Genomic DNA, 26,749 nt, shown 5'->3' on the forward strand with positions numbered 1-26,749 from the left:
GTCGTAGGACAGCCGGACCCGCTCTTGCTGACTTGCTTGTTGTATCCTCCGAACCGTTGTTGTCCCCGCCCCTTCTGATATTTTCTGGGCCTACATGCGTGTGATGGTACTTGACACGTAGATGCTCATTCACGTCTGCTTTGAGGCTGGAGGCGGCTGCGGATTGCATGTGGTGGGTTTTGTGGAATTGGCATTGACTTTGCACAGGTGTATCATCATTCAGCGTCAGAATATGATGTTCTCGCCGTGCACAAGACATGTCCTCATCAGCATCTGTCTTGCCCGCATCGCGGTCGCCTTACCTCCCCCCATGCCTTTTGCCTTGTCTTGCCTTGCTTGCCCTGTGGCTGGGACGGACTCGTTGGCTGACTTGTCTCGTCAGCGTTGTTGGGTCCGAAATCCAGATATAGATACACGGCACAGCAATTGAACATCAGAATTTTCTGGAGATGACTATCTTACAACGCACTCGATTGCCAAAGTCGAGCAATTTTTTTTTTTTTGTACATTATCACCGCTTGGCAACGAGATGACCCTTCTTCGCTTGCTTACTACTCATGTCCGTTCCTGACCTTGTGTCTGCCTGAGTACGGATAGGCAGCCTGATGATCAACAGCCGCCAGGCCTCTGGACTCAACTGTCCGTAACGGACGGACTGACGGCCTCTCCGACCTCCGCCGCTGCCGACCCAACGGATATCAACGGAGTACGTACCGGCGTCCGACGGGGCATGCACAAATCCCCCATGTTCCGCAATCAGTAATCTTGAGCATCCAACACCACGACCATCCAAGCTGGACAAGCAACCCACCTACTTCGAACGTAGCTGCCACACCGGTGTGGACGCAGACGGAATTGATCAGCTACCTCCCGCGCTCCCGCCGCTCCCCGCACGATTCAGCGACGTTGGCGCTTGCTGGCAGTAGTGCAAGTGTGCAACAACGAGGCGCGGGGAGGCCAGTGTGTAGGTGTGCCGCGTAGCGTAGCGTAGCGTTGTCCAGGTCCGTCCGTTTCGGGCTTCTAGAAGGGCGCGTGGAAGGCTGGAACAAAAAGCGGAAAGCGGAAAGCGGAAAGAGATGGAAGGGGGCGCATGGATTGATTGAGTCGTTAGGGAGTGCGTCCGTGTGTTTAGTGATCGTCAGGGAGAGGGAGAAAAAGATGGCGGTGGCTGGCGGGTTGGCTGGCTGGCGGGCTGGCGGGCTGGCACGTTGACACGTTGGCTGCCCCGCGGATCCGGTGAGCTGTTTGTGGTTGTGTAGGCTAGTCATGAAGGCGTTGCGATTCATGGGCAGGAGACAACGCAGCAGCGTTGTTGCCCGTGTGCGGTTGGCTGGGTGGGGGTGGGGTAAGGGGTCGTGTTGTTTTGAGGAGGCGGGGAAAAAGGGGGAGCAAGGGGTAGTCTGTGACGATGATGACGATGCGGTCTCCCGACCTTGACCTGACGTCTGTCGAAACGCGTTTTTTTTTCGGAAAGTAGCTCTTCGTTGCCCGTTGGTTGAGATGTGCATGATGACTTCGTTCGATCTATGGGTACGCTTTCATTCTTTCATTATTCCACTGCCTCAGGCCTCGGCAGTTGCTACGTCTCCTCCTCGTCAATGTATCTGCATGAGTACATGAGCACGCAGCAGGTAGAGTCAAATCGGAACATCAGTCAAATGGACGATAGACCCCGATCCAACCATTCCCACTGACCTCGACGAGACCAAGTTTCCAGTAGTGACACACATGTAGATGGACCGAGGAGGTGTCAATCCCTGACGAATGTTCTGCTTGCGATGCCGCGCTTGAGATGAATTTGGAGCACAAGTATGTCTCGTCGAGGTCTGTTCGCCATCTCTGGCCTCCGACGCATACACGTCTCCACGTTGAAATGCAGAGGACTGGACTTGGCCATCCCAGGCTGGTTGACATGGGAAGGCCTCTTGACGTCTTGTCCAACGACGAGACGCACGATTCACATGCCAGACCAGCAAGCCCATTCACGTCCCACAAGATCGGTGAAAGATCAGTGTGGAACTTCATCAACACAGCCTCTTGAGAGCCAACATCAACCTCACTCTCCCACGACGTCTTTCTCCGGGAACATTTGCGCCAGCCACGCCGCGAGAGCGTCGAATTCAGACTCGGACCACTCGTCATCCCACGCACAGTCAGAACGACTCTCGCGCACGACTCGCCGCCAGTCGGGCACCTTGTGCAGCGTCCTGCGTTGTAGGGCGAATGACACGCGGCCGCCATCCGCTGCAGGCAGCGAGATGGTGCTGTCCTCGTCGAGTCTGCCGTGGCTGACTTTGAGGGATATGTTGGTCTACGGAAGACGTTAGGTTGTTTTGAGTCTTGTGCCGGCGGGGCTTGGGTTGGGGTCATACTCCAGGAGGCAGTTCTCTGGGAATCGCTTGTTCTGATTGCGTGCCGTCCTCGTTCTCAGGAGGCACTGAGAGCGTGAAGCGTGGTGTTTGGAGATATGTCCAGTCGAGTGTCTTTTCAAGATTGCGTCAGCATACCAGACGTCATCTTTAGCATTGCAGCACGCCCAGCAATTATGCCAGTATCAAGATTCAGGGCAGATTCGATGGAAATCACACGCACCTTCAACTCATCATACCCCTTCTTCACCTCTGGATCCTGCAATTGCTCCTCTCCTACTTCAACCACAACCGTCTGCTCTTTCTCCGCTCCTTCTCCGCCTTCACAATACATCTGTCTAAATTGGCGCTGCACTGCATCTACAAAAGCCTCTTGCCCAACACCGACATTGGCAACAGGAGACCTCACACTCTCAACTCCCTGCGCTTTGATATATGGTCTTGCCGGTGAGCGCAGGTACTGCGATATGGCAGCCAAGTTTGGCGACTGCAGGAGGCAAGTGCCATGATGCAGCGCGCGGCCACGGGTCAGCTTGTACGCGCTGCCAGAGACCTTGCGCGTCGGTATCGCCGAGTTCTTGTCACTGCTCGCACCCTGAATATTCGAGTCAACCACAATGTCATGTCTGGCATTGACACGCGCGGTCTCTACACCCAGCCCTCGCAGCGCCCGCACCACCATCTCACCGTGTTTGTCGCGAGTAAAGTCGTTGCTTGGGCTGATGACACTCCAGTTGACGTTTCCCGCGTCGTGGAAGACTGCTCCGCCACCGCTCCGCCTCCTTACCAAGTCTACGTCTCCAAGGCCCGCCGCGTCCTCGCCGCCTTGGGCTGTTGAAGGTGACCCTGCTTGTCGTCGCCGCCGCCGCAGCCTTGCCAAGTCTACCTCGACCCATGGGTTCTGATTCCGTCCAATGACGACGCATGGACGGTTGATGTATGTGAACAGGATTGCTGTGTGCGGCGCCGAGCGCGCAAGCAGGGTTGCTTCAATGGAGAGGTTGAGGTAGGGATCCGATGTTTTCGAGACAAAGATGTAAGTGCGGCGGGAGGGGTTGGCGGTGACGAGCGACGACACATGGGCAGGGTCTTGGGAGGGCGGAGGAGGCTGGCGAGAGGTTGTCTTCGAAGACGACGTGGGCGAGGAGGTTGAAGAGGCGTGCCGCGCGTGGCGCGTTTGTCTGGAGCGCTGGTGCGCGTGTTCGTTCGGCCGCAAAAGCGCGGTGTTCGAGTGCGCTGTCCTCACGAATCGACACGATCCTCTTGCCCAATTGCCAGGTTGGCCCAGTGAGCTTGGCTCCCCGACGTGGTGTTGGCGCGGACGCGACAGCCGCGGGAGGCGGAGGGACAAGCGTTGCATGCGGAGGGCGCTGGGCAGTGGCGACGAGGAAAAATAGAAGGGCGACGAGTAGGCTGGGAGGTCGACAACCTAGGAACGAATGGCGGGTTCGGGTGTTGTGTAGGTGTAGAGAAACAGAATTGATTGATGTAATTTTTCGGCGGGGCGGGCGGATCTGCCGTCGGAGGCGGAGGCGGATATGCTAGACCACGGTTCGGGTAGTAGCGAGGGCGAAGCTTTATTCGAACGTAGTCCATCTTGATTTGGAGATTTGTTTCCTTAATCCTGCGCCGAGACTTACCTAAGGATGCTAAAAGACTTCGGAAATTTTGTGAAGGATTAAATTTTCCTAGTTCTGACCAATCTTCATTCAAATCATCAAGACATCGATATCAATGTCAACCTATGACATAGGTAATCCCTTCACTTCGTGGCAAGCTAGTCAATTACCAATGCTTGATGCTTCTTTCTCAATTGGGAGCAGAAAGTGAGACAACATTTCCAAATAACAAAGTCTTGCAGTTGGGAGATTGATGTTTCGTTTATTCTATGTACGTTTTAAATTTCTTTTACGTTCAATCCATCTCTTGTGTCTTCCGCTGTACAGAAGTTGCCCATGCTAGGCTTCTTCCTCTTTTGGCAGTTTTGCACTGCTTCTCAAAGACTCCTCTGACATCCCATGCCCCCATCCGCTTCTCATCCACTCTCGAACCACTTGCGGCTCTCTACCCTCCCTTATGATTATTGCCCGACCACCCAGCGGCCACCTGCTTCCTTGCTCTTCCATCTCTATACACAGGATGAGTCTACTCCACGTCATCTGCATCCGCTCGCCCGCTCCAATGGGACCATGATGGCTCCATGACTGCCAGACCGTCTTTCGACCCTGGGATATGGATACATCAGCAACGATGTTGCGTTTCCTGCTCCCACCACTTGCATATCGGCCTGGAACTCCGATTCTCACCTCCGCTGGCATTAGTAAATTGTAAATGGAAAGATGAACAGATAAAAGATGGAGATCCGATAGCCTCGCGGTGGATGAGGCTTGTGTCGGGAACTTCCGGGTCAGAGGTAGCAGGCCATCCGGGCAAAAGGACGTAAGGCAACGAGGCACCTCACACGGCTGTCATCAACCGATACCCCTGATGCATGCTCCCAGGCTCTTCATTTTGTCGGGGTTGTTGTCACCGTCTCAAGGCATGAGACCGGCGTCAATTCATGCGACCACCCCCATAACCACTGCTCCAGCAAAGGCCGCACCCATGGCCCAACCTCCGTGGGACCCACAGCCCCTGCTACCGGCAGAGTCGGTCGGAAGCGACCCTGGCGTGGACGTTGCGGCAGGAGTGCCCAGAGGCGTTCCCGGTGTCGAGACACCCGGGACCACAAGAGGCGGGACGCTTGATACGGATGTCACCATGCTACCAGAGCTAGATGCACTTGCATCTGAGACGTCGGCCGAGGAGGACGTTGCTCCCGTGGACGACGCTGACTCGGCAGAGGTAGTCGAGGACTGCGTCTCGGCTGCCGACGAGCTGGAAACGGAACTTGTTTGGGACTTGACGCCAAAGCCGACGCGCACATTGTCCTGGTCGAAGACGGCGTATACGTTCTTCAAGAAGACGTCGCCAACGAGCCATTGCTTGGCTCCGAAAGTCTGGCGCGCGATGATGTTGCTCTGGCATGTGCCGTCGCCGACAGTGCCGCCAACCCAGTCGCGGTACGAGATATCGTAGGCAACGTTGCTGAAGGTCAATTGCAGATTTTGCGTCGTGTCACACGGGACCGTGTACACCTCGCCGTTTTTGGACGCCGACGGGACCAGTTTGTGGAGAGCAGCCGCGTCGTCGGCAGGAATCAAAATGTACGAAGTTCCAGAGTCGATGATGGCAGTGCGGTCAGACAATCCGGTGGAGCTGCCATCAACGGCCGCATCATCAATTGGAATCTCCCAAAAGCCGCGGTCGTTATCCATAGCACTCGTCCAGGCAAGGTCGCCATCGTAGCGAGAAGGATTCGGGGCGCCAAAGTTGATCTCTCCATCCTGCGCGTCCTCGTTGCGTGACAGGTGCATGCCGAACACCTTGGCAGGGATCAGTGAGGCTTTGGCGAGAGCATCCAAAATGGTGCCTTCGGTGACGGACTGGCTCGTCATGTCTGCGCGGCCAAGTCCCATGACGCCATCAATGGGAAACGACTCAAAGTCTGAGGATGCGTAGCCAGCCAGGCCAAAGGTCATGGACACTGTGAAACCAGCAATTTGGACGTCATCCTCGGCCAGGGTCCCGTTGACCTGACCGCTCCCGTAGGCGATGGAAAATGTCCCCGATTTCTCCTAGAAGGTTTTAGCCGCAACTCGTGACCAAGTGGTGACACTAGTGTCCAATGCACGGAACCGAGAGCTTCTCGAAGGAGCAGTCCAAGAAAAAATTATCACTCACGTCAAGCGAGCTTGAACCGCTACCCAGGGTGCTATGTTTTTCGCAGGCGGCAGTGGAGCAACTAGCTCCCATGACCCACGTGTTGGTAGCGGCCGTGTCGGCGAGCAGGTAGAATTCCGTGGCGTCGTCTCCAAACTTGACAGCGGCAAAGTAGGTCAAATCGGAGCCATCCTGGTCCAAGGCGGCGCTGTCAGACTGGGTCGGGTCGGCAGAGCTGACGACCTTGTACTCGTTGGCGCGTCTGATGGGTTGGCGGTAGATGGGGAAGCTAAGGGACCGAGCCGCTTGTGGTTTGGAGTTGGCTGGAGCAGGATCCGGGTGGCCAGCGGTGGCTAGGGAGGGATGGTACGGGTAGAAGGCTGTAACGAATGGCGACACTATGCATGCCAAAGCGCCAACTAGAGAGCGAAAATGCATTTTGGCTATAGAGAAACGAGAGGCTCGAGATGCTGTGCAGCAAAGCAGACCAGGAGCGCAAGTTGTTCAAATAGCTTTAGCGGGTATAGGACAGGAACGAGAAAACAAAGTCGTCAAGGCGCTTTGTGGACAAGAAGTTTGTGATGTTTTTGGCAATGTTTTGCAGGTGGCAGCGGATTAGGCAGGCGGTCAAGCAGAGGTGCAATTCTGCGTAACCCGAGAGAATGCAAGCGGCCACGCGGCGAAATGGACTCTTGACAGGACGTGAAGAAGATGGAGAAGAGAGGGAGAGACGAGAAGAGGCAGAAGAGAAAGAACAGCAGCGATTCCAGCCCCATCGTGAGCGAGAGAAGTGTCAGCGGCGGGGCGTTGATTGTGCATCGGTGCGTTGTCCAGGTGTAGCATAGCCCATCTACCTTACAGGTACACATGGCGGTAGAGTGCAGGATGAAGACAGGGAGGGCAGCGATTCGACGGGGAGGACTTCCAAAGACGGCAATGTGGTGGTGGATGAGGGCAGAGAGGGAGCAGCCGCATGCACTGTGACGGCGAGCTGGTCTCCTGGGCAGCGGGCTCCCTCTTGGTTGGCTGCGAGGGTCGAAGCCATGGCGGCGCCCGAAAACGACCAGATGCCAAGGCACTCACGTGGGTGAGGCATCCCAGGTTTATCTAGGAGTAGCTATTCCTGACGGCGCCGTTGCTAGGAAGACGGTTTTTGCTGGTTATAAGTTAGCAGGCCGCCGGCGGGGAGCCGATGGAGGTGAGATGGAGATGGAGCTGGACGGCGGAGAGCGTGATTATTCCAGACGGGTGTCGTCGGGAACCGATTACTGACTCGCTCATTCGTGATTCGTGACACTCCAACTGACTGACCGCTCGACCTCCGCTCAACAACGGGGAAGCTCGGACTCGGACTCCAGCATGGCCAGCCAGCCCTAGATGGCCTCTCACGCGTCAGGTCGTCTTATCGTCTGGAATGCTTCCGTGAAACCTTCATAAGCCTGTCTGCCTCCTCCCTCCCTCCCCGCGACCATCCGTTTCCATCTTTTTCCTCTTGGCCGCATCCTGTCTACTCCTGCCCCTGCTTGGCTTGCCTGCCTCAGTTCCCGCCTCAGCGCTCCTGCATTTACATATACTCCTTTCCCAACACTTCAATTGAGTCCATCATCATCATGTCTGCCAGCAGAGCTTCCTCCATGCGCTCCCTCAAGTACCTGTCGTCCCATGGCAGGCAAGTCTGGGTCCGCCGTTTGCACATGACGGGCCCTGCCGAGTACGCCTCGCCGCTGCTCTCGTCGTCCGAACGGCCCAAGGTCAACATTCCAAAGGATGTGGCAGGTCTCCAGGCCGAATGCGCCCGCAGGAATCTGCCCACGGCCGGTTCTATGGCAGAGGTGAGGCCCTGAATACTGCCGAGTCTCAAGGTCCCTAAAAAATGGCTAACCATGGTTGCCGTTCCCGTAGCTGACCGATCGTTTGACGACCGACTTGCATGCTCGCGGCTTCAGCACTGCCATTGAGAAGGACAAGAAACGTCCCACTCCCGCTGCTGCTGCCACCGACGCTACCCCTGCCCAGCCCGTCCGCCATTTCAACACCAGCAGGATTCTGAAGGCGGTTAATGATACTTCGACCATCGACTTTGCATACCTCCCCGAGTCCGTTGCCGTTGACACCCCTCAAGCCTTTGCCGTGCGCGTCCCCCTGCTTCCCCAGGTCAACTTCAGCTCCCCCAAGGCCCAAGTGCTCGAGACCGAGACCCCAGAGGTGAGTGTTGAATTGAACTCCTGAAACAAGGACCCTCATGACTGACGAGAAACCCTTCCGCCAGCCTGAGCCCATGCGCCCTGTCATCAGCACTGTCTCGGCCGACACCACCTATTTCCACCCGCCGTCCGCCCTGTCCGACGTGACGGACAACACCTCCATCAACTTCGACGGCATCTCTGAATCCCCCAAACCCACTGCCTCTTCGGCTTCGTCCGACGGCGGCTTCAAGCAGTTCTGGAGTGGCCTGCTTGATGACGTCTTCGGACCCAAAACGATCCCCGCTGCTCGTTGATTTCCGTCGCTGATTGTATGACATGTGTGATTGATATTTCGGGCATGGGCGTACCTCACCAAACTGGAATATTTGAGAGAAAATCAGCATGGCTTCATTATCATCCATTTCCTTTGTGTTCAAGACTGGTGCCGTGGCTGTCCCCTCGTTTACACAACCATCACCACCAATCCCCCCGCCGCTCGCTTGAAGTGCTCATGAGCTGGCCACCACGCTAGAACGAGCATCATGGAATTTTGTCGTGCATTTTCCTCAATGTTCGGACTACGATAGATTGAAAATGCAATGCGCATTCAAAACGGCTCGCAAACTATTGTCAGAAAACAAGCAATCATCGTGTATCAAAAAACTCGCCCGGCAGTCAACGGCCCAGGGACGCTGGCCCTCGCCACTCGCTCAACCCTGCACGTACAACCTCAACAGAGGCGATCCCCCTGTCACTCGCTCTCCCTGCGTCCTGGACGGCTAGTCGGACCCTCCCTGCCTCCGACTATCTAGTAGTCGTCCTAAGCAAGTAATGACCACCTCCTACCTTGGCCACCACACCACTACGTTTTTCTCTACATCTCTCCACCATTTCATTCACCCCGCATTTCGCGCAAGCCGGCTGCCTCGTGCTCACAATTTCGCCTACAGGCGAGGCCAGGCCAGCGCCCGCCGGTGTTGGGCGTTGCGTTCGGGTTCCGTCTGAGTGCTCGAGGTTGGGGTGCCCATCACACCACATGTGACCACCAGACACACGACACGCACACCACACCACACGATACGAACGAGGCAACCTGTGGAGTAAGTAGACTAGGTGGACCCGCCGCAACGGCTACTCGCCAGTGACGCCCTCCCCCCAGCTTGGCAATAATGCTTAGTACATGTGGCTGCACATTGCGAAAGCCATCTCTGTAGCTAGTTAGATGGCTGCGCGCTAGCAGACTTATCCGGGAACGGGGACGAGCTGGTGGAGTTGGTGGTTGTGGTGGTGGTCATGCAACCAGCCAGCCAGCCAGCCACCGCTGCCAAGGCAGTTGGCTAGGGAGAGAGAGCGATGAGAAAAATGCATCGAAGGAAATGGTGGGTGGGCGGCTGCAGTCGAAGTACATATATGCATGTAAGAAGTCGGCTGCTGGGTACTAAGGATGTATCGCGTATCTTGTCAGCCCGGTCGGATGGCGTTGGCGAGAGAGCGAATGCCTTGTTCTGGTGGTGGTGGTGGTGATGCTGCGGAGGTGCTGCCGTTGTGGCTGGGTTGCTAAATGCCACTTTGCTGGCAGGTAGTAGGTGCTTCCGAGGGGTGCAATGTCCAGAGGGAAGGGACGATGTGTGTTGCTGGGCTTGCCGAGGCTCGTGGGTGCAGTCGTGAATGTGAATTTTGTGGTAGTCAAAGACAAGACAACGGCAGACAGCAGATAGACGAACACAATGCATGTTGCGCATGTGGTGTGCAAAGGCAAGTATTTCCAGGTAACGGCCTCCTTTCCGCAGACCACCGGCGAATCGTGTCGCCCACCAGTCCGTAGCCAGTTTGTAGGCATGCAGAGAAACGCTTCACAAATCTTTTGCCGCTAAGAACAAGAACACAGGACGCACAAGAATCTTATTCTGATTCTGAAGCTCCGAGACTTGTCAATTGTGTCCCAGACGATGCCAGACTAGTAGGCAGGTATGGTCCGCAGCATGCATACACCCCAAGCAGGCACTTCTATGCCATTGAGGGAGGACCGCATGAGATCTATAGAAATCGGACAAATCTCTCGGGAATACTCAAGACTACGTGACTCAATAGTAGTCTGTAGCCGATGCAAGTGTCATAGATAAACGTATTCGATGCTGCATGTCGTTTCCAGATTCTGCTTGAGCGTCGAAGACGAATAATTGAACATTCACACAAAGGTGGCTTATGTCTCCCTCATCCTTTAAATTATCTTGAATCGTTTCGCAGGCGCAAGCTCTCAAAATCAACCATTCAAACTTGGACGCAGTCTATTTGAGGAGACATGATCAAAAAAGACATGCATAAGCAACCTTATATGCTGTAAAGACCTCAACTTGCTCCGAGTCCTCACTTCAGCGGTATCGTTCCAACTCCCAAAACCACCCAACAACACCCCTGGCTTCTTTTTGCTATGCCATCCTGTCCCTTTCTCGGTGCTTTCAATGTCAAGAATCCTAGTGCTCATTTCGGGTAGATAGAATTCAGTGTCTCGTCAAGATAGTGTAAATGGAGGATAGACCTCTGTGATGAAGTTTCTGCCCCATTTTGCAAGGGGAAGATTTCCACGCTGGCGGCCCGCGCTGAATTGCAGTCACGCTTTGCAACTGATCAGGGCGGCTGACAAGACCATAGTAACCAGGCGAGATTCTCAAAGTCACAAGATCCAGTCATTGGATTGCTATTGCAATGAAAAGGCTGAATGGCAAGGTCAAAGAAGGCCAATGCTTCTCGTGAGATGATTTCGAGGCACACGGTCAAGGCGGGGCGGGTACAACGGAGTCTTGCCCACCTGCCATCTAGGTCTTGGGCAAGCTGCTTGGTGATGACAAAGGAGTAGGTTCCGGAATGACATGGAATAGGCAACGGCTTTCGCTTTCCATGTGACTTGAACTGCGGCTGCGCGAATGTGACCCCTTTCCAGCGGCGAGATGGGAAGTGAAAGCGCGAGGTCTTGATACACTGTATCTCTACTCTGAACCAGCAGAGCCTCCTCTTCAACACCACACCCACCGCACCCGACGATATCAGCACAGCCTTCAGATCAGCAGATTCCGAGGACTACGATAACTCCCTGCGGCCTCGCATTTCTCCTTGCTCTTTCGCCGTAGCCAACATGGATACATCTTCTCTCAAAGTCGAACGGGGTTCCGTCATCGTGGATTCGGCTTCTCCTCCGAAAAGTCGAATTTCCGCTCATGTGCACGACGATTCCATTTGCTCCTCCGACATTGTCATTGGCCGGATCCTGTGGCTGCCATCCATCGCAGAGCTACCAAAGAACGCGGTCCAGCAAGTCCATCCAAAATTTGAGGGTGGGGCTGATGATGTGTACAATCACCCCGTCGTCGTCTGCTCAAGGCCCTCAAGGGACCGAGTCCAATTCTTCATCGTAAGTTCTCGAGACCTTTTTGTTATCCGTCTGAGGACTGACGCACAGTAGATCACCTCATTCAATAGTCGATCTCTGGAGCAGCGATTCGGCCCCACCCCGTTCACAAGGCCAGAGCAGGAGCGGATTCAGGGGTACCTGCCGATCTCGCCATCTCAACCTCACCCGCGATTGCAAATGTGGGAGAACGGGCTCAGGACCCCGGTAATTTTGTTGGAGGGCGACAAGAAGATGTTGAAAAACTCCTTCATCAACACGTCGACGGTTTACGCCATCAACTCCATGTCCCTCCGCCCGTATGGGAGCCACTTCAATCGGAGACGACCGGAGCACTTCATCGAAGAGGGCTCGGTCAAGGTGATGCTAGACTGGAGCAAGATGGTGGCGCACTACTCGCCTGGCCCACAGTATCGTCTGCGGCAGCCCAAGGCCGTCAAGCCTCGACTTCAAGAGCGGCCCAGCACCGAGGGCGAGACCGGCGAGCGACCGGAGACACCGCAAGTCCCAGTGGAGGCGGGCACGAAGTGCCCTTTCCTGATGTTCCTGAAGGTCCTGGCCGAGGCGCCGGGAAAGGCCTTTCACGAGCTGCGATCCGGCAGCATCCCACTTGGTCTCGCTCTCGGGATCGTTGCGATCGTGCTGGGGGTTTCGAAGATTTTGTCGATGGGCCTCCACACAATCCTCAAGTACGGCTACTGGGGAATCCGACGCGCGATACTCGCCATGTGGGGATGAGAGTCTGTCAGTCCCTGGATTCGTACAACTCAAGAATTACTCCGGATCCATTTGACAGCAACGGCGGCGGGATGGGGCTCCGTAGCATTCCCGTCAGAACGCTCTTCATGTGTGTACTTTTCTTCCAAATCACAAACAAGTTTGGCGCGCGACTCTTCCGGTAGCAAGTCTCTCGCGGCGAGCACAGTGCGAACAAAGGTCCAGATCGATTCATGGCGCCACCGAAAATCCCAGACGAGCTTCAGGACATTCTCCATGATTTCGGAAATCAGCTTCTCTCGGCCCTTGGCTTCCGGTCGGCAGAACAAGTACGACAAAAAGGACCATCCGGATGTGTCGCTTGGATTCTTGAGGCACCATTGGTGCGTTTCTTGCAGGAGCCTTACGAAGTCGCTTTCGAACTCATACTCTGGTCGATCTCGCAAGCGCTCGGAGAGATGCTGGACGAACTTCCGCATAAAGTGCCAGGCGTGGTAGTTCTTTGGATGGCTCGTACTTGCGTCCTTTACCTTTTCCCAGTGCTGGAAGAAGAGCCAGTGAGATACGGCCGTCTTTGCGTCGTCAGAGGCGCCACCTTGATGGGCACCAACGGTCTGCGCCCAATCCAATTCGATTTCCCAATGATTCCGAGCAATCCAAAGGCAGTGGGACCACAACGTTGGCGACTTGGTATGGCGGAACAGAGGCGACGAGAAGATAGTAAACAGGAACATCAGTTCTCTTTGAACCAAAGACATCAAGCTTACTCCATCTGCATTCCCTTCTCTTCTTGCATTCAAAAGGTAGCGCTTTCGATAGTTCGCCGCAGTCAAGTGCTCGGGGTCAAACAAAAGGACGACGCGAGTGGCATCCATTGCCTGCTTTGCGGACGGACCGGTCAGTGCATGTCTTGTATCGAAGAAGACTTTGCGAGCAGCAAGGAACGCGCTGAGAAGGACCGCCTTGGGTATTCCGACGGATCCCTCCTCTTCGTCTTCCAGTAGCAGTGATCCTTCCGGGGGAGATATGGCAGGTGGAAGAATCTCAATCTGAATGGTGCGGGATTCATACTTGTTGAAGACGTCAACAAGCGCGTTGTAGGCGCGCAACTGCATGGCCTCGCTAGGCATGCTCAAGGTTTTGGGCGCCATGCTGGGCAGGAAAAGGGAGAGACCTGGAACCGGCCGTTCTTGAAATCGACTTTGGCGACTCTTCTTGCAACAGAGCGAATGGTAGTAAGAACGGCTTGAGTTTAATGACTTTTTGGTATGGTGTAGGTCGTCTGGTTGGACAACGGTGAAAGAACAGGAAGCAGCCGACGTCAGCCACGAACTGGACCCGTCCCCGCGGGCGCGCTAAGACCAGATTTCCATCGAACAACATGGATGCAGCTCTCAACTTGACAACACCACGACCTGGCTTTTTCCTGTCGCCATGGCGTCCCTCCTGCTGGTCGTGTTCATCCTCACCTTGGTGATCCACCTCATCAACACCGTTGGTGCTGCCACGATCAACGACCTGGTATGTCCGGCACCGCAAAACACCCAGCTGCCAGCTACCTAGCGCTCCCCAACGCTGCTGCTGCCGTAGTCACCGTTCTGTCGCATTTTCGATTCGGTACTGTCCGCTGACTTCTTGGGTCTCTCCCATCACAGCTATGGCTCCTGTACAACAAACTCCCCACGCCTAATGCGCAAGCGGCCCGCGACCAGGCGCGCCTGCGCGGCGAAGTCCTGCGCCTGAAGAAAGAGATGAACAGCGTGAGCGCACAGGACGACTTTGCGCGCTGGGCCAAGATACGACGCGCACACGACAAGGTGTACGCCGAATACCAAAAGATCGGTACGTCCACAATCTTGCCAGAGCCATCCACCCACGCCGCAAACCAGTCACACTAACACCCAACCTTCAACAGACGCCTCCCTCAAATCCTCGCGCACGTCCTTCGACCGCACCGTCTCGACGCTCCGCTTCCTCGGCACCAACGGCCTGAAGCTCGTGCTGCAGTTCTGGTACGCCAAGCAGGCGCTCTTCTGGATCCCGCAGGGCTGGGTGCCGCGCTACGTAGAGTGGATCCTGGCGTTTCCCAAGGCGCCCACAGGCAGCGTCAGCATACAGGTTTGGGGGTTTGCGTGCGCGAGCGTGGTCGGCATGGTCGGCGAGGCGCTGGCTGCGTTGTGGGTTTTGGGCGTCAGGAGAAGGGTGCAAGGGAACAAGCAGAAGATGGAAGAACCGATGCCTGCTGGCACAGAGAAGAAGGAGCTGTGAGAGGCCGAGGTTGTCAGTGGAGAAAACATGAATATGATGAAAAGTCGAGGCTTCGGTTGTTATGAGAGTAAAGCTGGGATTCTGGCGTCAAGCGCTGACCATTGTGAATGACGAGTCAAAGCAGCATGGGAGTTTACAGGACAAGGCCACAGCCTCGAGAAGCACCCGTGCCCATATTCCACAGCTATGAGAAATACTCCAGGAAGACGAAAGGGCAAACATTCAACGCCGACGCTGCAAACAGTCACGATGGGAGCATGCAGGATCAAGAGCTCGAAGTCAAAATTTAATTGCAGCTATCTACAATGCTACCAAAGGTAGAAATGTCTCTCACAGATTAGACGCAGCATCTTCATGACCGCAAAGGGCTCAGAAACTGCAACACGAAGGAGAGGGTTTTGGCAACCCAGTGTCGCTTTAGGCGTTCTTTTTGAACTCGTGACCGTGGGATAGATGAGATCGCCGAGTCTTCGAAAGCGCCAAACCAGAGGCATGTTTGTGGGATGAGAGGGAGTGGGAACTGATGGGATTTGTTTTGTGCTGAGGTTGTAGACAGACACAACATGTTCGTCTGAGCGTGCTTACCTTTGGTGGCTCTGGGATTTGGTGCAAGATCGCAGCAGCCTTGTCAACGCAAGCCTTTGTAGAGCGCGATGGATGTTGCAGAGTAGTGACCAGCCCTCGTCTTCGAAATTTTCCAACATTCCTTTCATCGCGAGTTGATGTGCGTCCGTTGCTGCGACAAGTGCCGTTGTCATCCTCTTTTGAGCACGGTGGTGGTTGCTGTGAGAGCACAGACAGCCAGAGCGACGGACCCTCGAGAATAGCCTTGCTTCCATTGTCGATGCCATCAATCGATTCAAAGCAAGCGGCGGCTCGAGTACATTGAAAAGGTGTCTTCGAGTGCTGCAGCAAATGTCCAGCTGCCCGACCAGCCCTTTGACTCGGTCATCTCTCAACCCAAGCGTATTGCATCGGTGTCGATGTCGCCATCGTGTGAGGCAGGGCGAAGGCTGAGCAACTCGTCAAAGCCCACCGAGAAGGTGGCCGATGCAGCCAGAGACTGTTGTTGCTGCGGGAGTGGTAAAACGATCGAGGACTGCAGCTTCGCATCGATAGGTGTCGTCTCTGAACGCGATTGGCGTTGGCGATGGATGGTGTTGTTGAGGCATGAAAGAAGACGACGCGCCCAGCAAGCAAAAAAGTTTGACAAGGGCCGCGGCACTTACGCGAGTCGCCGATTCGCCGACGACGCGCGCGTCCCGCCGGCGCCGAACAAACCCCCGTTGCCCCCGAGCCGACCCGCTCGGGAGGTACTGGGCTCGCAACCGTCGGGTGCTGTCGGGCTCGTAGTTCCTTGATTTCGGATGGAGACGGTAGATGCTGCTTCAGAAGGTCAACCGTTACGTGAAAAGGTGCTCCGCCGAGCGGGTCTCTGGCTCAACGGTTGATAATGGAATGGGATGGAGTCGTACTCAGGGAGCGAACTCGCTCAAGGCTCTGAGGCTCTTTGGGTCAGTTTGCTCCCCCAGCTTACACGAAATTCCACAGCGGATGGGCAGTCCGCCAGGCACAGGCAGATGCCACAAGTAGGAAAGACATGGGTAAGTAAAAGTTCATCTTCATAAATATTCATTTCGTGTCGAAATCATGCTGGTATATATGTGCAAGAAAAAAGCCCGCTTTTTAAAAGACCATCCAAATGTGGGAAATGCCGCCGTAAATATAAAGTCTTTTTTTCATGAAAAAACGAAGCCAGGGACGAGCTCATCAAAAACTAGTCCCCAAGTCTAGTTGGTATCGTCGAAGGGGAGTAAAGTTGGAGACGACGTCCAGTTTAGAACCAGTCACCCTGGTCCCTCATGGCGGCGGCGACCTTGGTGAAACCAGCAATGTTGGCACCACCGACCAAGCTGGGGAACTCGCCCTCGCCGTAGGGGATGTACTCCTTGGCGGTCGACAGGCAGTTGTCGAAGCAGTTCTTCATGATGTTCTTGAGCTTGGCGTCAACCTCTTCCGAGGTCCACTTCTCGCGCTGGCTGTTCTGGGCCATCTCGAGACCGGAGACGGCAACACCACCAGCATTGGCGGCCTTGCCGGGAGCGTACCAGATGGCAGAGCCCTTGTTGGCCTTGCGGTGGGCCTCGAAGGCGTCAATGGCCTCCTGGGTGCAGCCCATGTTGGAGCCCTCGGCAATGAACTTGCAGCCGTTGGCAATCAGGTGGGCAGCCTCCTCGCCGGAGACCTCGTTCTGAGTCGCAGAGGGGAGGGCAACGTCGACCTGGCCGACGTGGGTCCAGGGGCGGGCGCCGTCAATGTACTTGTAGGCGGGGTTGGAGAAAGCAGTCAGGGCCTTGCGCTCAAGCTTGATGTTGGCAATCTCCTCAATGACCTCGGGGGTGAAGCCAGCGGCATCGGTGGCGATCAGAGCACCCTTGGAGTCGGAGAGGGAGACAATGGTACCGCCGAGCTCAATGACCTTGAGAGCAGCGTACTGAGCAACGTTGCCGGAGCCGGAGAGGGCAACACGCTTGCCCTTAAACGACTCCTTGCCGCCAGAGGCGTAGTTGATCATGTGCTCGACGTAGTAGACGAGACCGTAACCAGTGGCCTCGGGACGGATGAGGGAGCCACCCCAGGAGCCACCCTTGCCGGTAAGGACACCCTCCCACTTGTTCTTGGCCTGGCGGTAGGCACCGAACATGTAACCAACCTCACGGCCACCAACACCAATGTCACCAGCGGGGACGTCAGTGTCAGCACCAATGTGCCTCTGGAGCTCGCGCATGAAGGACTGGCAGAAGCGACGGATCTCGGCGTCAGACTTGCCCTTGGGGTCAAAGTCGCAGCCACCCTTGCCACCACCCATGTTCACTGTAAATAGTTAGCTTCCATGACTCGTGACAAATCCAAGAATCCTTCAATTGACTTACGGCCAGTGAGAGCATTCTTGAAGATCTGCTCGAAACCCAAGAACTTCAGGATGGAGAGGTTGACAGTGGGGTGGAAACGGAGACCACCCTTGTAGGGGCCAAGGGCAGAGTTGAACTGAACACGGTAACCGCGGTTGACCTCAACCTCACCCTTGTCGTTCTCCCAAACGACACGGAACTGGATGACGCGCTCGGGGACGGCAGCGACCTTGAGGGCGGTCTTGTACTCGGGGTTCTTCTCGAACAGGGTGGAGTTCTCGAGGGTCGAGGCCAGCTCTACAATTGGGAACCGTTAGACATGTGATGATGGGAAAAAAGTTGGCCGATCTCGGGAGGGGTAGTGGATGGCGGGGCATACCGTTGTAGGCCTGGAAGAACTCGGGCTCGACGGGAAGGTTGGACATTTTGGCGGGTTGGATGGACTGGAGTTGAGTTGGGAGATTGAAGGCGGCAGGTGGTCAGAGAATGGAATTGGGAGGGCGCATTGTGGTGGATATTTATGAAGGCGGTAGCTTGAGCTCGGGACACGGCGACAGAGCTTCACACCCTGCGTCGAGGCACGTCACAGGGCACATGCAGGCGCGTGGGTAGCGTGGGAGAGGAAGCCGGGTCGATGATAGAGGGGGAGGCAGCCGGCGGCGGGGAGGTACCATTGGCTGGCGTGCATGCTCCCTTGGTGAAGAGCTCGATCAGGACGGCTGGATCAGATGCGGGACGAAAGGGACAGCTTCGACCAGCGCGAACGTCACAGATAAGGCCAAGTGCGACGATTGGTCCCTGGAATTCGCGTTTTCATTTCTGACCGTCATCGGCCGTCAGGACTGCCGTTTTGCGGAGGCTCTGTTTACGTTACACTTTGCTCGCTGTCGAGGCGCGCAACAGAAACGGGCTCGAGCGCCGCATCTCTCTTCCGGGTTCGCATCGTCCTGCCAGCGACTGTCAGCTCACCCGAGCCGCCACTGCAGAAAAATCTTCCCGGTGCGCTCCGTTCAATTGATGCGGCTGCTGCATTTCCGCGCGCATTCTTCAACCTTCAAGGTGCATGCATTGGCATCCCACGCCAGTCAGTTGTCGGATCCAACTTTTTTGCCGCAAGGATATAGATCATCTCCAGCCAATAGATTCCTCGCCGCCAGAGGGACTCTTTAGCCTCATTGGTCGTAGATTATCGCAATCCCTGTCGCTCAAGGGACCTCACTTCACGCCATGCTCCGGTAGCGGCCATCACTCGACCTGAACCCCAAACCGCCTCCACAGTCGCTGCTCCAGCCTCCAGCTCCTCCTCCGCAGCGCTCATCATGTCACCCCAAAGACTCATCATGCACAGTCCGTCGGATCCCAGTCTGTCGTCGCATCTTATTGTCAGCGCAATTATTCAAACCACTGCCGAGTGGCAATATCAATAGATAGCACTTGGAGCCGCATCCACTGCTGCCTCCCCCGCCTGCCGACAGCCGGTTGTGACAGCATGACCTCTTTAATTTTTCATCTCGCATCTCCAGCTTGCTTGCGCAAACTCCCTGGCTAGCGGCAGCTTTGTTCGAGTTGCGACCGTGAACACATTGGCCGGCCCGCATCCGGGGGAGCGTGGGGGATCCTGGGGTTGTCGAATGCAGCACGGTCTCCAAGATTGCCTATCCTCGAAGTTGTTAAAGGGAGGAGAAAGCACTCACCTGTCACTAGGTACTCGTCCAAGCTGTCGAGCTTCTTCATATCATCTTCACTGATTTCGAATCCACTGACGTCGGCGTTCTCTACGATGCGCTGCTTCGAGACGCTCTTGGGCAGCGGCACGTAACCATGCTGCAGGCTCCAGCGTACAAGAAGCTGCGCAGGGGTGCAGTTGTACTTCTTTGAAACGGAGACAATGGTCGGGTGCTTCATCTTGAGAGCGCGCACCAAGGGGGCATATGCCTCGACGACGATGTTGTTCTGCCGGCAAAAGGTGGTAATGTCTGTGCGAGTATTGAAGGGGTGTACCTCAATCTACCCAGGCATTAGCAAACACTTGTCTGACGGGATCAACGCGAGTACCTACCTGGTTGACAGCGGGGTGGACACGCGGGTTGGAGTCAAGCAGCTCTTGAAGGTGCTTGACGCCGTAGTTGCTCACGCCCCCGGTCTTGATCTCTCCGTCTTGAATGGCATCTTCAACAGCCCTCCACGACTCGAGTCGCGCCTTCTTCCCTCCGTAAGGGCTGTGCAACAAGAACAGGTCAATGTACCCGAGGTCACAAGCCTTGAGCGATTGCTTGATGGCCTTCCTCGCGACATCGTAAGACCCATTGGATGCAAGCTTGGTAGTGAAGTGAATGTCTTCCCTCTTCAAGCCATCCTTGTTGTCGGCGCTCGCGAGGAAAGCCTTGATTGCCTGGCCGCTCTCGCGTTCATTGTGGTACATCTGAGCGGAATCGATACTTGAAATCCGAACGGCATCATTATCGGTGCAAGCCTAAAGCGAAATTGATTGGGGAAACGTACGCACGATAGCCGGCCTGGGAGTTATCAGCTGCATGGTCACTAAAGAGTGAGGCTGATGTTTCGGAAGAATATGCATCGTCCAGCGCACGTGGCCAAGCTTTTCATGGGGTCCGTCGAGGTGGGTGTGGATATGTGTGGGTGAGATCCAAGTCAAGACGTATTCTTGGAAGCTGCGGCGGGGTCTGGCGAGCCACCGACGCGCCAGGCGTGCTACAAGGCTCCTCAAGTGTATCCGGGTGCATGGGGCTGGGACCAAGTAAAGCTGTGGCTTACCTCGAGCGCATATTGCACAGCGTTGAAGGTTTCTTTGCCCTGGGTCATGTAGACGCCAAGGTGGATCGATGGCATGGTGAGGCCGTTGGCAAGCTGACAGGCAGGTTAGCTGGAGCAGACACGAGCGCCATTGGGAGCTGTAGACGCACCTTGACGCGAGAGCTCAGAGAGAAAGCCATTGTGTATGCGACGACGTTATGGGAGAAGAAAGGTTGAAGATGGAACAATGGCGGGGCAGTTGAAGGAAAGCTTCAGTAAGAGCGAGAAGCGGAACCTCAGGCAGGATGCGATGACGACACTGGCGACCCAATCCCGCGGTCGCGGCGACGCGGGCGGGTGCCCGGGCACACTGATCTCTCAGCTTACCTTACATGCGGCGATCTTGCGGCTTGCAGCTGAAGTCTGCAGTCACCGAAATTGAAGCTTCTTCGACTCGATGAGATTCAGCGCCGGCAGATGGAGCCTCCAGTCCGCAACTGTGAGGAAGGCGATATACGAGTGTGGATCCAGCTATACCGCCAGGGCGACATGCAAGGCATCATCTCTTGCCGCGTTGCTGCCCGTGTCCAACCTCCAGATGGTCCTGAATTTTGCAGCCTCGCCAAAACTGAAAATTGAGAGGCTTGGAAAAAGGAACTTGGAGGTGGACCGTTCTCGACCTGGCCGGCGCAGAGTTCCAGAGACATTGCCACGGCGCTGGAGGCGGCTGTCGTGCCATGGCAGGTTGGCTTCAGCTCATCTGTGAAGGTGAAGGACGTGTTGCAGGCGTCCATGTCGCTCGCTCGCTCGCGTACCCTGGTCGTGTTTTGCGTGAATCGTATAGGGCAGAGGCCCCAGGCCCACGACCCTGACCAGATGGCATCGCGCCTTGCTTCCCTGCTACCCTTCCAAAAGAAGCAATGCGTCTGTTGGCGGCGGTTGCAGCTCCAGCTCGTCCAGGCGCGTCTGTTGCGCGTCCGCAGTAGTCTTGTAAAAGAAAGGTATACATATAAAAAGGCCCTTGGCCAATATGCGCTAGTCAAGGCTGCCATCCACTTCTCGACAGGTACCTTTACTCAATTCATCGCATCATTTCTCTTCTCCACCGCCTCGGCCCTCTGATGCCAGTCCGCCTTGCTTAAGCTCCCGCTACTCCCTGCGACCCCAATCTACCGGCGCCTCCATCTCAATATTCATTTCTGCGACCACGAGCTCTCCACAACTCCCTCGCGCAAGCCCTTGAGGCGCGTACCCCGACGCCGGTTTCGTCGTTTCTCTGCGCCCCCTGACGCCGCGGCCGCTCATGGCCTACCCAAATGTCTCCAACGGCTTTCCAACCGCCTCGTCATCTCGCTCCGTGCCCTTCTCCAACTCTGGACCGCCCTCCGACGGCCCGCGAAGAGCCATGATTGGCGACCCGCAGTTCGACATATTCGAATGGCATCCGGCCTATCAGAGCTGCCAGCGCTACTTTCTCGACCACGCCCAGCACGATGGCTCAGTTCAAGCCGTTGCTGCTCTCATCAACATATGTCTCCCTTTCCAGTGGTCCGCGAACCCAGTCATGGCCTCTATGAGCATTCCTCCTCCCGGCACCGGCCCGACAGCCTATCCCGCCGCTAGCTGGTCTAGACATGCTTCCGCCCATGCGCCGAGACCCGGTACACCCGCCTGGGTTTCTTTAGTACCATTTATCCGCCGCCTTGTGGTTACTGGTTTTGACAGGGACGGCGTACTCCACGGATTCTTCGGCGACGACTGGCGAAAAGGCATTGGTCCAATCCAGGAATGCGAACGCCGCAACTATCTTTTCGCCGCCAAAAGCGTTGGTTGGGCTAAAGTCAAATACCAATATGACATGTCTCCCCACGAAACGGTACCTTTTATGAAGCCGCTCCAAAACGTTCAATTAGAAGAGATTGAGAGCGCCGAGAAAACCTGGAGCGAATGGCTGATGATGGAGGACTGGATGGTTGGTCCACGGGCTCCGGAGGCGATGGATGAGCCCGGGGAAAACATTCCGCCGTTATGATTTTTGTTTGATGATTGAGCTTTTGCTTGGGAAAGCGGGATTGGAGATTAAGCATGGCGTCGCGAGCAGGGAGTCGAGGAGCACCCAGAGGCGCTTTCTGTTGCCGCATAGGGAAACGGCACACCATGATATCACTCGGGCATGCATTGAACAAAAGTCACGATCAAATTCATCTCTCTATTAAAGCAATTCTCAAACATATTGGTGTCGATTAAATGTCTTGACTTGGAATCCCGTGATCGTCCGCGCTTACTAAGAGCTTTGATTCGCTACCGGCCGCTGGCTCTCAACGTGCAAGATGCTTGGCCCCACCAGCCCCGAACCAACACCAAAACAAGGAAGAGCATCAGGAGGCTCATCACCTGCCAGATTCAACAAACGCTCCGGAACCAGACAAAAAGAAGCGCATGCATAGTGAGAGAGCCATGTGAGCTTTTGGAGAGATCATCACCACGACACCCATTCTTCTTCTCGCATATCTCCACATCCCGGACATCGACATCTCAACATGGTAAAAGCAAAATACACTTGGACACTCTTCATCGACAGCTGCTTGAGAAAGCGCATTGGTACCGATGATTACGAAAGGCTTGCGCACGACCTGCGAAGGAGGATTCCCAAGGATGGCACCGGGCTCGCAGAGGCACTGCTTCGGCCCAAAACCCTGTCCGCATTTTATTTCGATCCCCTAGTGGTGGTCTATCTGGAAAAGTCGCTAACTCTGGACCTTCTGGACCCTTCGGATGTTTTGCAAGTTTTGCTCCGTCATGCAAAAGAGGCCAACACGATTGCCGACGGATCCCAGCCGGGAGACACGCAAACGAAGCCTCCCACCTACGTCTCGCCGGAACTCGAGGAGCTGGTCTTTGCTCGATTATCCAGGACGTACATGGTGAATGAGAGACCTAAAAAAGTTCCCGAAGCCAAAAAGACCCTGGCGCTCCTGGCCAAGTGGATGTCTACCATGAGTTCAACGCAGGCCACAGAGTCAGTGATAAACTCAATAGCCGATGGAACCCAGGGCCACCGCACAACGACCATCACTAGTCTTGGGTTGCTCGTAATTGCCGTTTTAGAACATCCAAAGATTGCTGGTGTTTTAGAAAAAGTCTTCCCAAAGTGTACGTGCCAGCACCCTATCTCAAGCCAAACAAGAAGCAGTTGATTGATCATTTCTCATGCATTCACAGGGGCTTCCAAAGCGCTATCCGAGTCCATCACGGCATTCATGCCGCATCTGAGCCATGCCTCATTGCCATTGGCCGACCGACTGGGAATGCTGCAAAAGCAATACGCATTAACTGACCACGGAGCCAGTGCCGTTGATGATGGATCCGCAAACAACGGTATCGACGTCGCGGGTCTCCAGCTTGAGACGGTCATGGATCTTCCAGTCATCAACACCAGAGCTGGTCTCTACGTGTTTGTTAATTCCTTGGTATGTAACGTCCGCAAAAGCTAGACGTCAGATGTTGATATTCGTAGCTCGCTGCCCGCCCCCTGACCGACGACCACATGATTCTCAACTACCTGCAGGCCCGATACAAAGGGGATATTCAGTCTTTGGCGATCGACCTCATTACTGCCTCTTTCGATGTTCTTGCAGCCAATTCCACCTACAGGAGCGAGTCAAACGAGACTCTGTTCAACTTTCGATCATTTCTCGTGAACAAGGTGCCGACTCTCTTGGCTGTTCTCGCTGGGTCGATGTTCCCACCTTTAACCCCAGAGATGTGCATCACTCAAGCCCTGAACCACATTGACAGAAATGCGTTTCCATCCTTTTCTCAGGCCTTTGGCGATGGAGTGAGCGTCAATAGCGCGCTGTCAGACGTGCGCCAGGATTTTCTTTTTGCCTGTGCTCTACACCAGCTTATTCCCGAAGCCAGCATAGAACGCCTCCTTGGGGAAACACCCATGAATGGTGTTGCTGAAAAGCATTTGAAAGAGAATCTTGTGGCACAATGTTCGAACAATTTCGAGCGTGTCGAAGAGTACCTCAACGAGATGGAAGGCATGGATGGGAATGCTGGGACTATTGTTCAGGCCATGACTGAGGTAAGTCGACTCTGGAGAAGGTCAGTAGTCAAGTGCTGACGTAGATTCTGCAGTTGATCCGGAATCTCTGCATGGCTCGTGACACTGTGTCTTTAAAGACCATTTGCAACGCATTATCAAGGAAGCCCCGCTCTCTGGATGTGATGTTCCAATATACATCACCAGCAAGTATCCTACAGCCTCTGTGCCAGCTTCTCGATTCGTGGAAGCACGAGGAAGAGCAAAGTAAGATTTTCCTTGAAGCTTTCGGAGCCATAGCTAATTGTTCTCAGGCGAGTACCAACCCGTGTATGATGAGTTTGGTGCAGTCCTATTACTGATACAAGCTTTTGTGCTGCGTCACGACCTCAAGAGTGTTGACTTTGGAGTTGAACATGGGTCATTCATTGCGCAGCTCATTGAGCGAGGCCATATCAGCCTGACCCAGGACGAGCTCAGCGAAGAGCAACACAAGTACCTCGATGGCTGGGTGCGTGGTCTATATGGTTCCGAAGGAATCAGCGACGATCTTTTGAAAAGCTGCAAACCGCAGGACTTCTACCTCTTAGTCCCAACGATTTTTAGCGGGACCATCCACGCTTGCTCTGTTGATGCTGTCAGCATAGACGATGTCAAATCTGGCCTGGAGTGTAAGTATTGACCCTTTTGTTTGGCTGACTCGGTTGCTCACCGGTGGCAGTTCTTCTTGAGACATTTCTACTTCCTTCGCTCGTCGGCGCTGTAACATGGATGACATCGCATGCGCTTGAACAAACACCAAAGGAAATCGATATTACCATCCAGATTCTCTCCAGACTAATTCGTCCCACATCAATATCAGGAGATGCCCAATCCATCCATAGCTCCATTGTTTCAATGGTCGCACGGCGACTTGAACACTGCCTAAGGAAGCTCCAACGGCGGCATCCGTCTAGGAACGACATCAGTGCTTTACTCGACATAATAGGCTCTAATCATGATTATGAGCGGACTCCCTACGCATCCTCTTCCGAACTCGATGCTTGGATAGCCACCCCGGGAGGATCTTTCCGGAATGCTATCAAATATACATTCCACAATCTCGTAGTTTGGAACGGTCAATCGGACATCCACCCCACGCCACCTCCTTACACTCATCGGCAGATTTTCTCCGCGCTGCAGGTCGTCGGCACGTGTAAGGTATTACAGGCCATCCTCGAGGAAATCAAGAATCAAACGGCCAATGGAACTGGAGCTGTAGCCCTCGACGTGGCAGTCAATTTGATTTGCGCACCTCTTCACACCAACAGCTGCACTCCAGTCTCTTGGCTCAGTTGCCCTGTCCCCGTCGCAAATCCACCACGCACGAGACTTAACCTGCGGGAAATGCTCAAGGAGGAACTCGACGATCCATCAGCTCTCATGGCCGACCCTGCTCTTGCCGAGGCAGCCGTCCGACTCCATCGACGAGTCGAAGCGCAACTGGCCGGTCCGCAGTTGGAACACCTCCCCGCGGCCGGTCTGATGCAAGGCATCGAAATGACTGCCACCGGAGTCGACATGGGCATGGGCGTACCAGCGACAGGCGACAACAGTGCAGCCAGTGGAGCGCAGGCATCTGGCGCTTCAGCCGTAGCACCGGGTGCTGGTATTGCAGACGACCTGGGGCTTGGAGCAGCGGGCACTGGGACTGGTCTCGATGGACTTGGAGACGCCTCTGGTGGTCTTGAGGGGTTGGGAAGCATGGATGACATGTTGGATGGAGCGGCGGCCGGGACGGACGACGATGTGTTCTCCGGATTAGTCTTGGAAGACGAGTACAACTTCTAGTGGAGGCAGATGAGAGTCGTTCGGATTGGTTTGAGAACCTTTCTTTGTAGGGTCGGGGTGTTGGAGAGCCAAGATAAGCTCAAAATATCTTTAGGGTGTGGCGTGGCTTGGTTGAGCAGTCTGATTGTTCTACTGACCTTGACCAAAACATAAAAATGACCTACGAAGACAGTCATACAGACGCTGGTGACTACGGATCCATTATTCCTACATCAGAAAGAGACCATATGACAAAAAAGATCAGGTGCGAGTCTAAGGATTCCCGGCAGAACTCGGTAGAAGTGCCTGAGGTAAAGACGACGGTACCTTTGGGGTAGAAATTAGGACGTAGACTTTTTCGAGAAGCCTTGATTGGGTACACAATGCCAGAAGGTCTCTGTAAAAGAAACGCAAGCTTTTAAAATTCAAAAACAGCTTCAGCTGCCATGCCGCGTTGGGTGTTGCGTCAGCAGCAGCAAGGGTCGCGGCGCCAAGGCTGCTCTCGCGGGAGCTGTCCT

General features: G+C 55.0%; 11 protein-coding genes across 11 annotated transcripts; 5 read left to right on the plus strand and 6 right to left on the minus strand.

Moving 5' to 3' along the window:
- Positions 1-2,441: 2,441 nt before the first annotated feature.
- Positions 2,442-3,429, minus strand: BKA78DRAFT_227273 (uncharacterized protein; the record flags this gene model as incomplete). The annotated part of the gene is made up of 2 exons (XM_066883703.1): positions 2,442-2,483; positions 2,593-3,429. Coding segments are annotated over 2 exons (879 nt in total), but the record flags the coding sequence as incomplete, so codon positions are not given.
- Positions 3,430-5,278: 1,849 nt separating this feature from the next.
- On the minus strand, positions 5,279-6,323 carry BKA78DRAFT_230161 (aspartic peptidase domain-containing protein; the record flags this gene model as incomplete). Its single annotated transcript, XM_066883760.1, has 2 exons — positions 5,279-6,046; positions 6,153-6,323. Coding segments are annotated over 2 exons (939 nt in total), but the record flags the coding sequence as incomplete, so codon positions are not given.
- A 1,006-nt stretch (positions 6,324-7,329) lies between these two features.
- Positions 7,330-8,965, plus strand: BKA78DRAFT_306649 (uncharacterized protein). Its single transcript, XM_066887802.1, has 3 exons — positions 7,330-7,963; positions 8,034-8,336; positions 8,401-8,965. The coding sequence occupies exons 1-3, from the start codon at positions 7,742-7,744 to the stop codon at positions 8,629-8,631; spliced, it is 756 nt and encodes a 251-aa protein (XP_066748121.1). The 5' UTR covers positions 7,330-7,741; the 3' UTR covers positions 8,632-8,965.
- Positions 8,966-11,450: 2,485 nt separating this feature from the next.
- On the plus strand, positions 11,451-12,461 carry BKA78DRAFT_292817 (uncharacterized protein; the record flags this gene model as incomplete). The annotated part of the gene is made up of 2 exons (XM_066886109.1): positions 11,451-11,726; positions 11,778-12,461. 2 exons carry the CDS (start codon positions 11,451-11,453, stop codon positions 12,459-12,461), a joined length of 960 nt encoding a protein of 319 aa, XP_066748122.1.
- Positions 12,462-12,490: 29 nt separating this feature from the next.
- On the minus strand, positions 12,491-13,591 carry BKA78DRAFT_350155 (uncharacterized protein; the record flags this gene model as incomplete). Its single annotated transcript, XM_066890936.1, has 1 exon — positions 12,491-13,591. The coding sequence occupies one exon, from the start codon at positions 13,589-13,591 to the stop codon at positions 12,491-12,493; it is 1,101 nt and encodes a 366-aa protein (XP_066748123.1).
- Positions 13,592-14,054: 463 nt separating this feature from the next.
- On the plus strand, positions 14,055-14,999 carry BKA78DRAFT_83102 (CHD5-like protein-domain-containing protein). Its single transcript, XM_066893821.1, has 2 exons — positions 14,055-14,282; positions 14,356-14,999. Exons 1-2 carry the CDS (start codon positions 14,192-14,194, stop codon positions 14,706-14,708), a joined length of 444 nt encoding a protein of 147 aa, XP_066748124.1. The 5' UTR covers positions 14,055-14,191; the 3' UTR covers positions 14,709-14,999.
- A 1,546-nt stretch (positions 15,000-16,545) lies between these two features.
- BKA78DRAFT_330044 (NADP-specific glutamate dehydrogenase) lies at positions 16,546-18,045 on the minus strand (the record flags this gene model as incomplete). The annotated part of the gene is made up of 3 exons (XM_066889729.1): positions 16,546-17,582; positions 17,642-17,917; positions 18,000-18,045. The coding sequence occupies 3 exons, from the start codon at positions 18,043-18,045 to the stop codon at positions 16,546-16,548; spliced, it is 1,359 nt and encodes a 452-aa protein (XP_066748125.1).
- Positions 18,046-18,958: 913 nt separating this feature from the next.
- BKA78DRAFT_246626 (NADP-dependent oxidoreductase domain-containing protein) lies at positions 18,959-20,470 on the minus strand (the record flags this gene model as incomplete). Its single annotated transcript, XM_066884231.1, has 5 exons — positions 18,959-18,984; positions 19,315-19,627; positions 19,680-20,058; positions 20,123-20,136; positions 20,396-20,470. The coding sequence occupies 5 exons, from the start codon at positions 20,468-20,470 to the stop codon at positions 18,959-18,961; spliced, it is 807 nt and encodes a 268-aa protein (XP_066748126.1).
- A 198-nt stretch (positions 20,471-20,668) lies between these two features.
- BKA78DRAFT_83167 (uncharacterized protein) lies at positions 20,669-21,551 on the minus strand. Its single transcript, XM_066893822.1, has one exon. It carries the CDS (start codon positions 21,424-21,426, stop codon positions 20,839-20,841), a length of 588 nt encoding a protein of 195 aa, XP_066748127.1. The 5' UTR covers positions 21,427-21,551; the 3' UTR covers positions 20,669-20,838.
- A 228-nt stretch (positions 21,552-21,779) lies between these two features.
- On the plus strand, positions 21,780-22,406 carry BKA78DRAFT_246768 (uncharacterized protein; the record flags this gene model as incomplete). Its single annotated transcript, XM_066884242.1, has 1 exon — positions 21,780-22,406. One exon carries the CDS (start codon positions 21,780-21,782, stop codon positions 22,404-22,406), a length of 627 nt encoding a protein of 208 aa, XP_066748128.1.
- Positions 22,407-22,732: 326 nt separating this feature from the next.
- On the plus strand, positions 22,733-26,641 carry BKA78DRAFT_278535 (mediator complex, subunit Med5). The gene is made up of 6 exons (XM_066885593.1): positions 22,733-23,527; positions 23,597-23,844; positions 23,892-24,464; positions 24,518-24,689; positions 24,737-25,093; positions 25,144-26,641. The coding sequence occupies exons 1-6, from the start codon at positions 22,915-22,917 to the stop codon at positions 26,250-26,252; spliced, it is 3,072 nt and encodes a 1,023-aa protein (XP_066748129.1). The 5' UTR covers positions 22,733-22,914; the 3' UTR covers positions 26,253-26,641.
- Positions 26,642-26,749: the final 108 nt, after the last annotated feature.

This window comes from Phyllosticta capitalensis, assembly GCF_038381095.1.
Source record: "Phyllosticta capitalensis strain CBS 128856 chromosome Unknown BKA78scaffold_2, whole genome shotgun sequence".
NCBI classification, from domain to species: Eukaryota; Fungi; Ascomycota; class Dothideomycetes; order Botryosphaeriales; family Phyllostictaceae; genus Phyllosticta; species Phyllosticta capitalensis.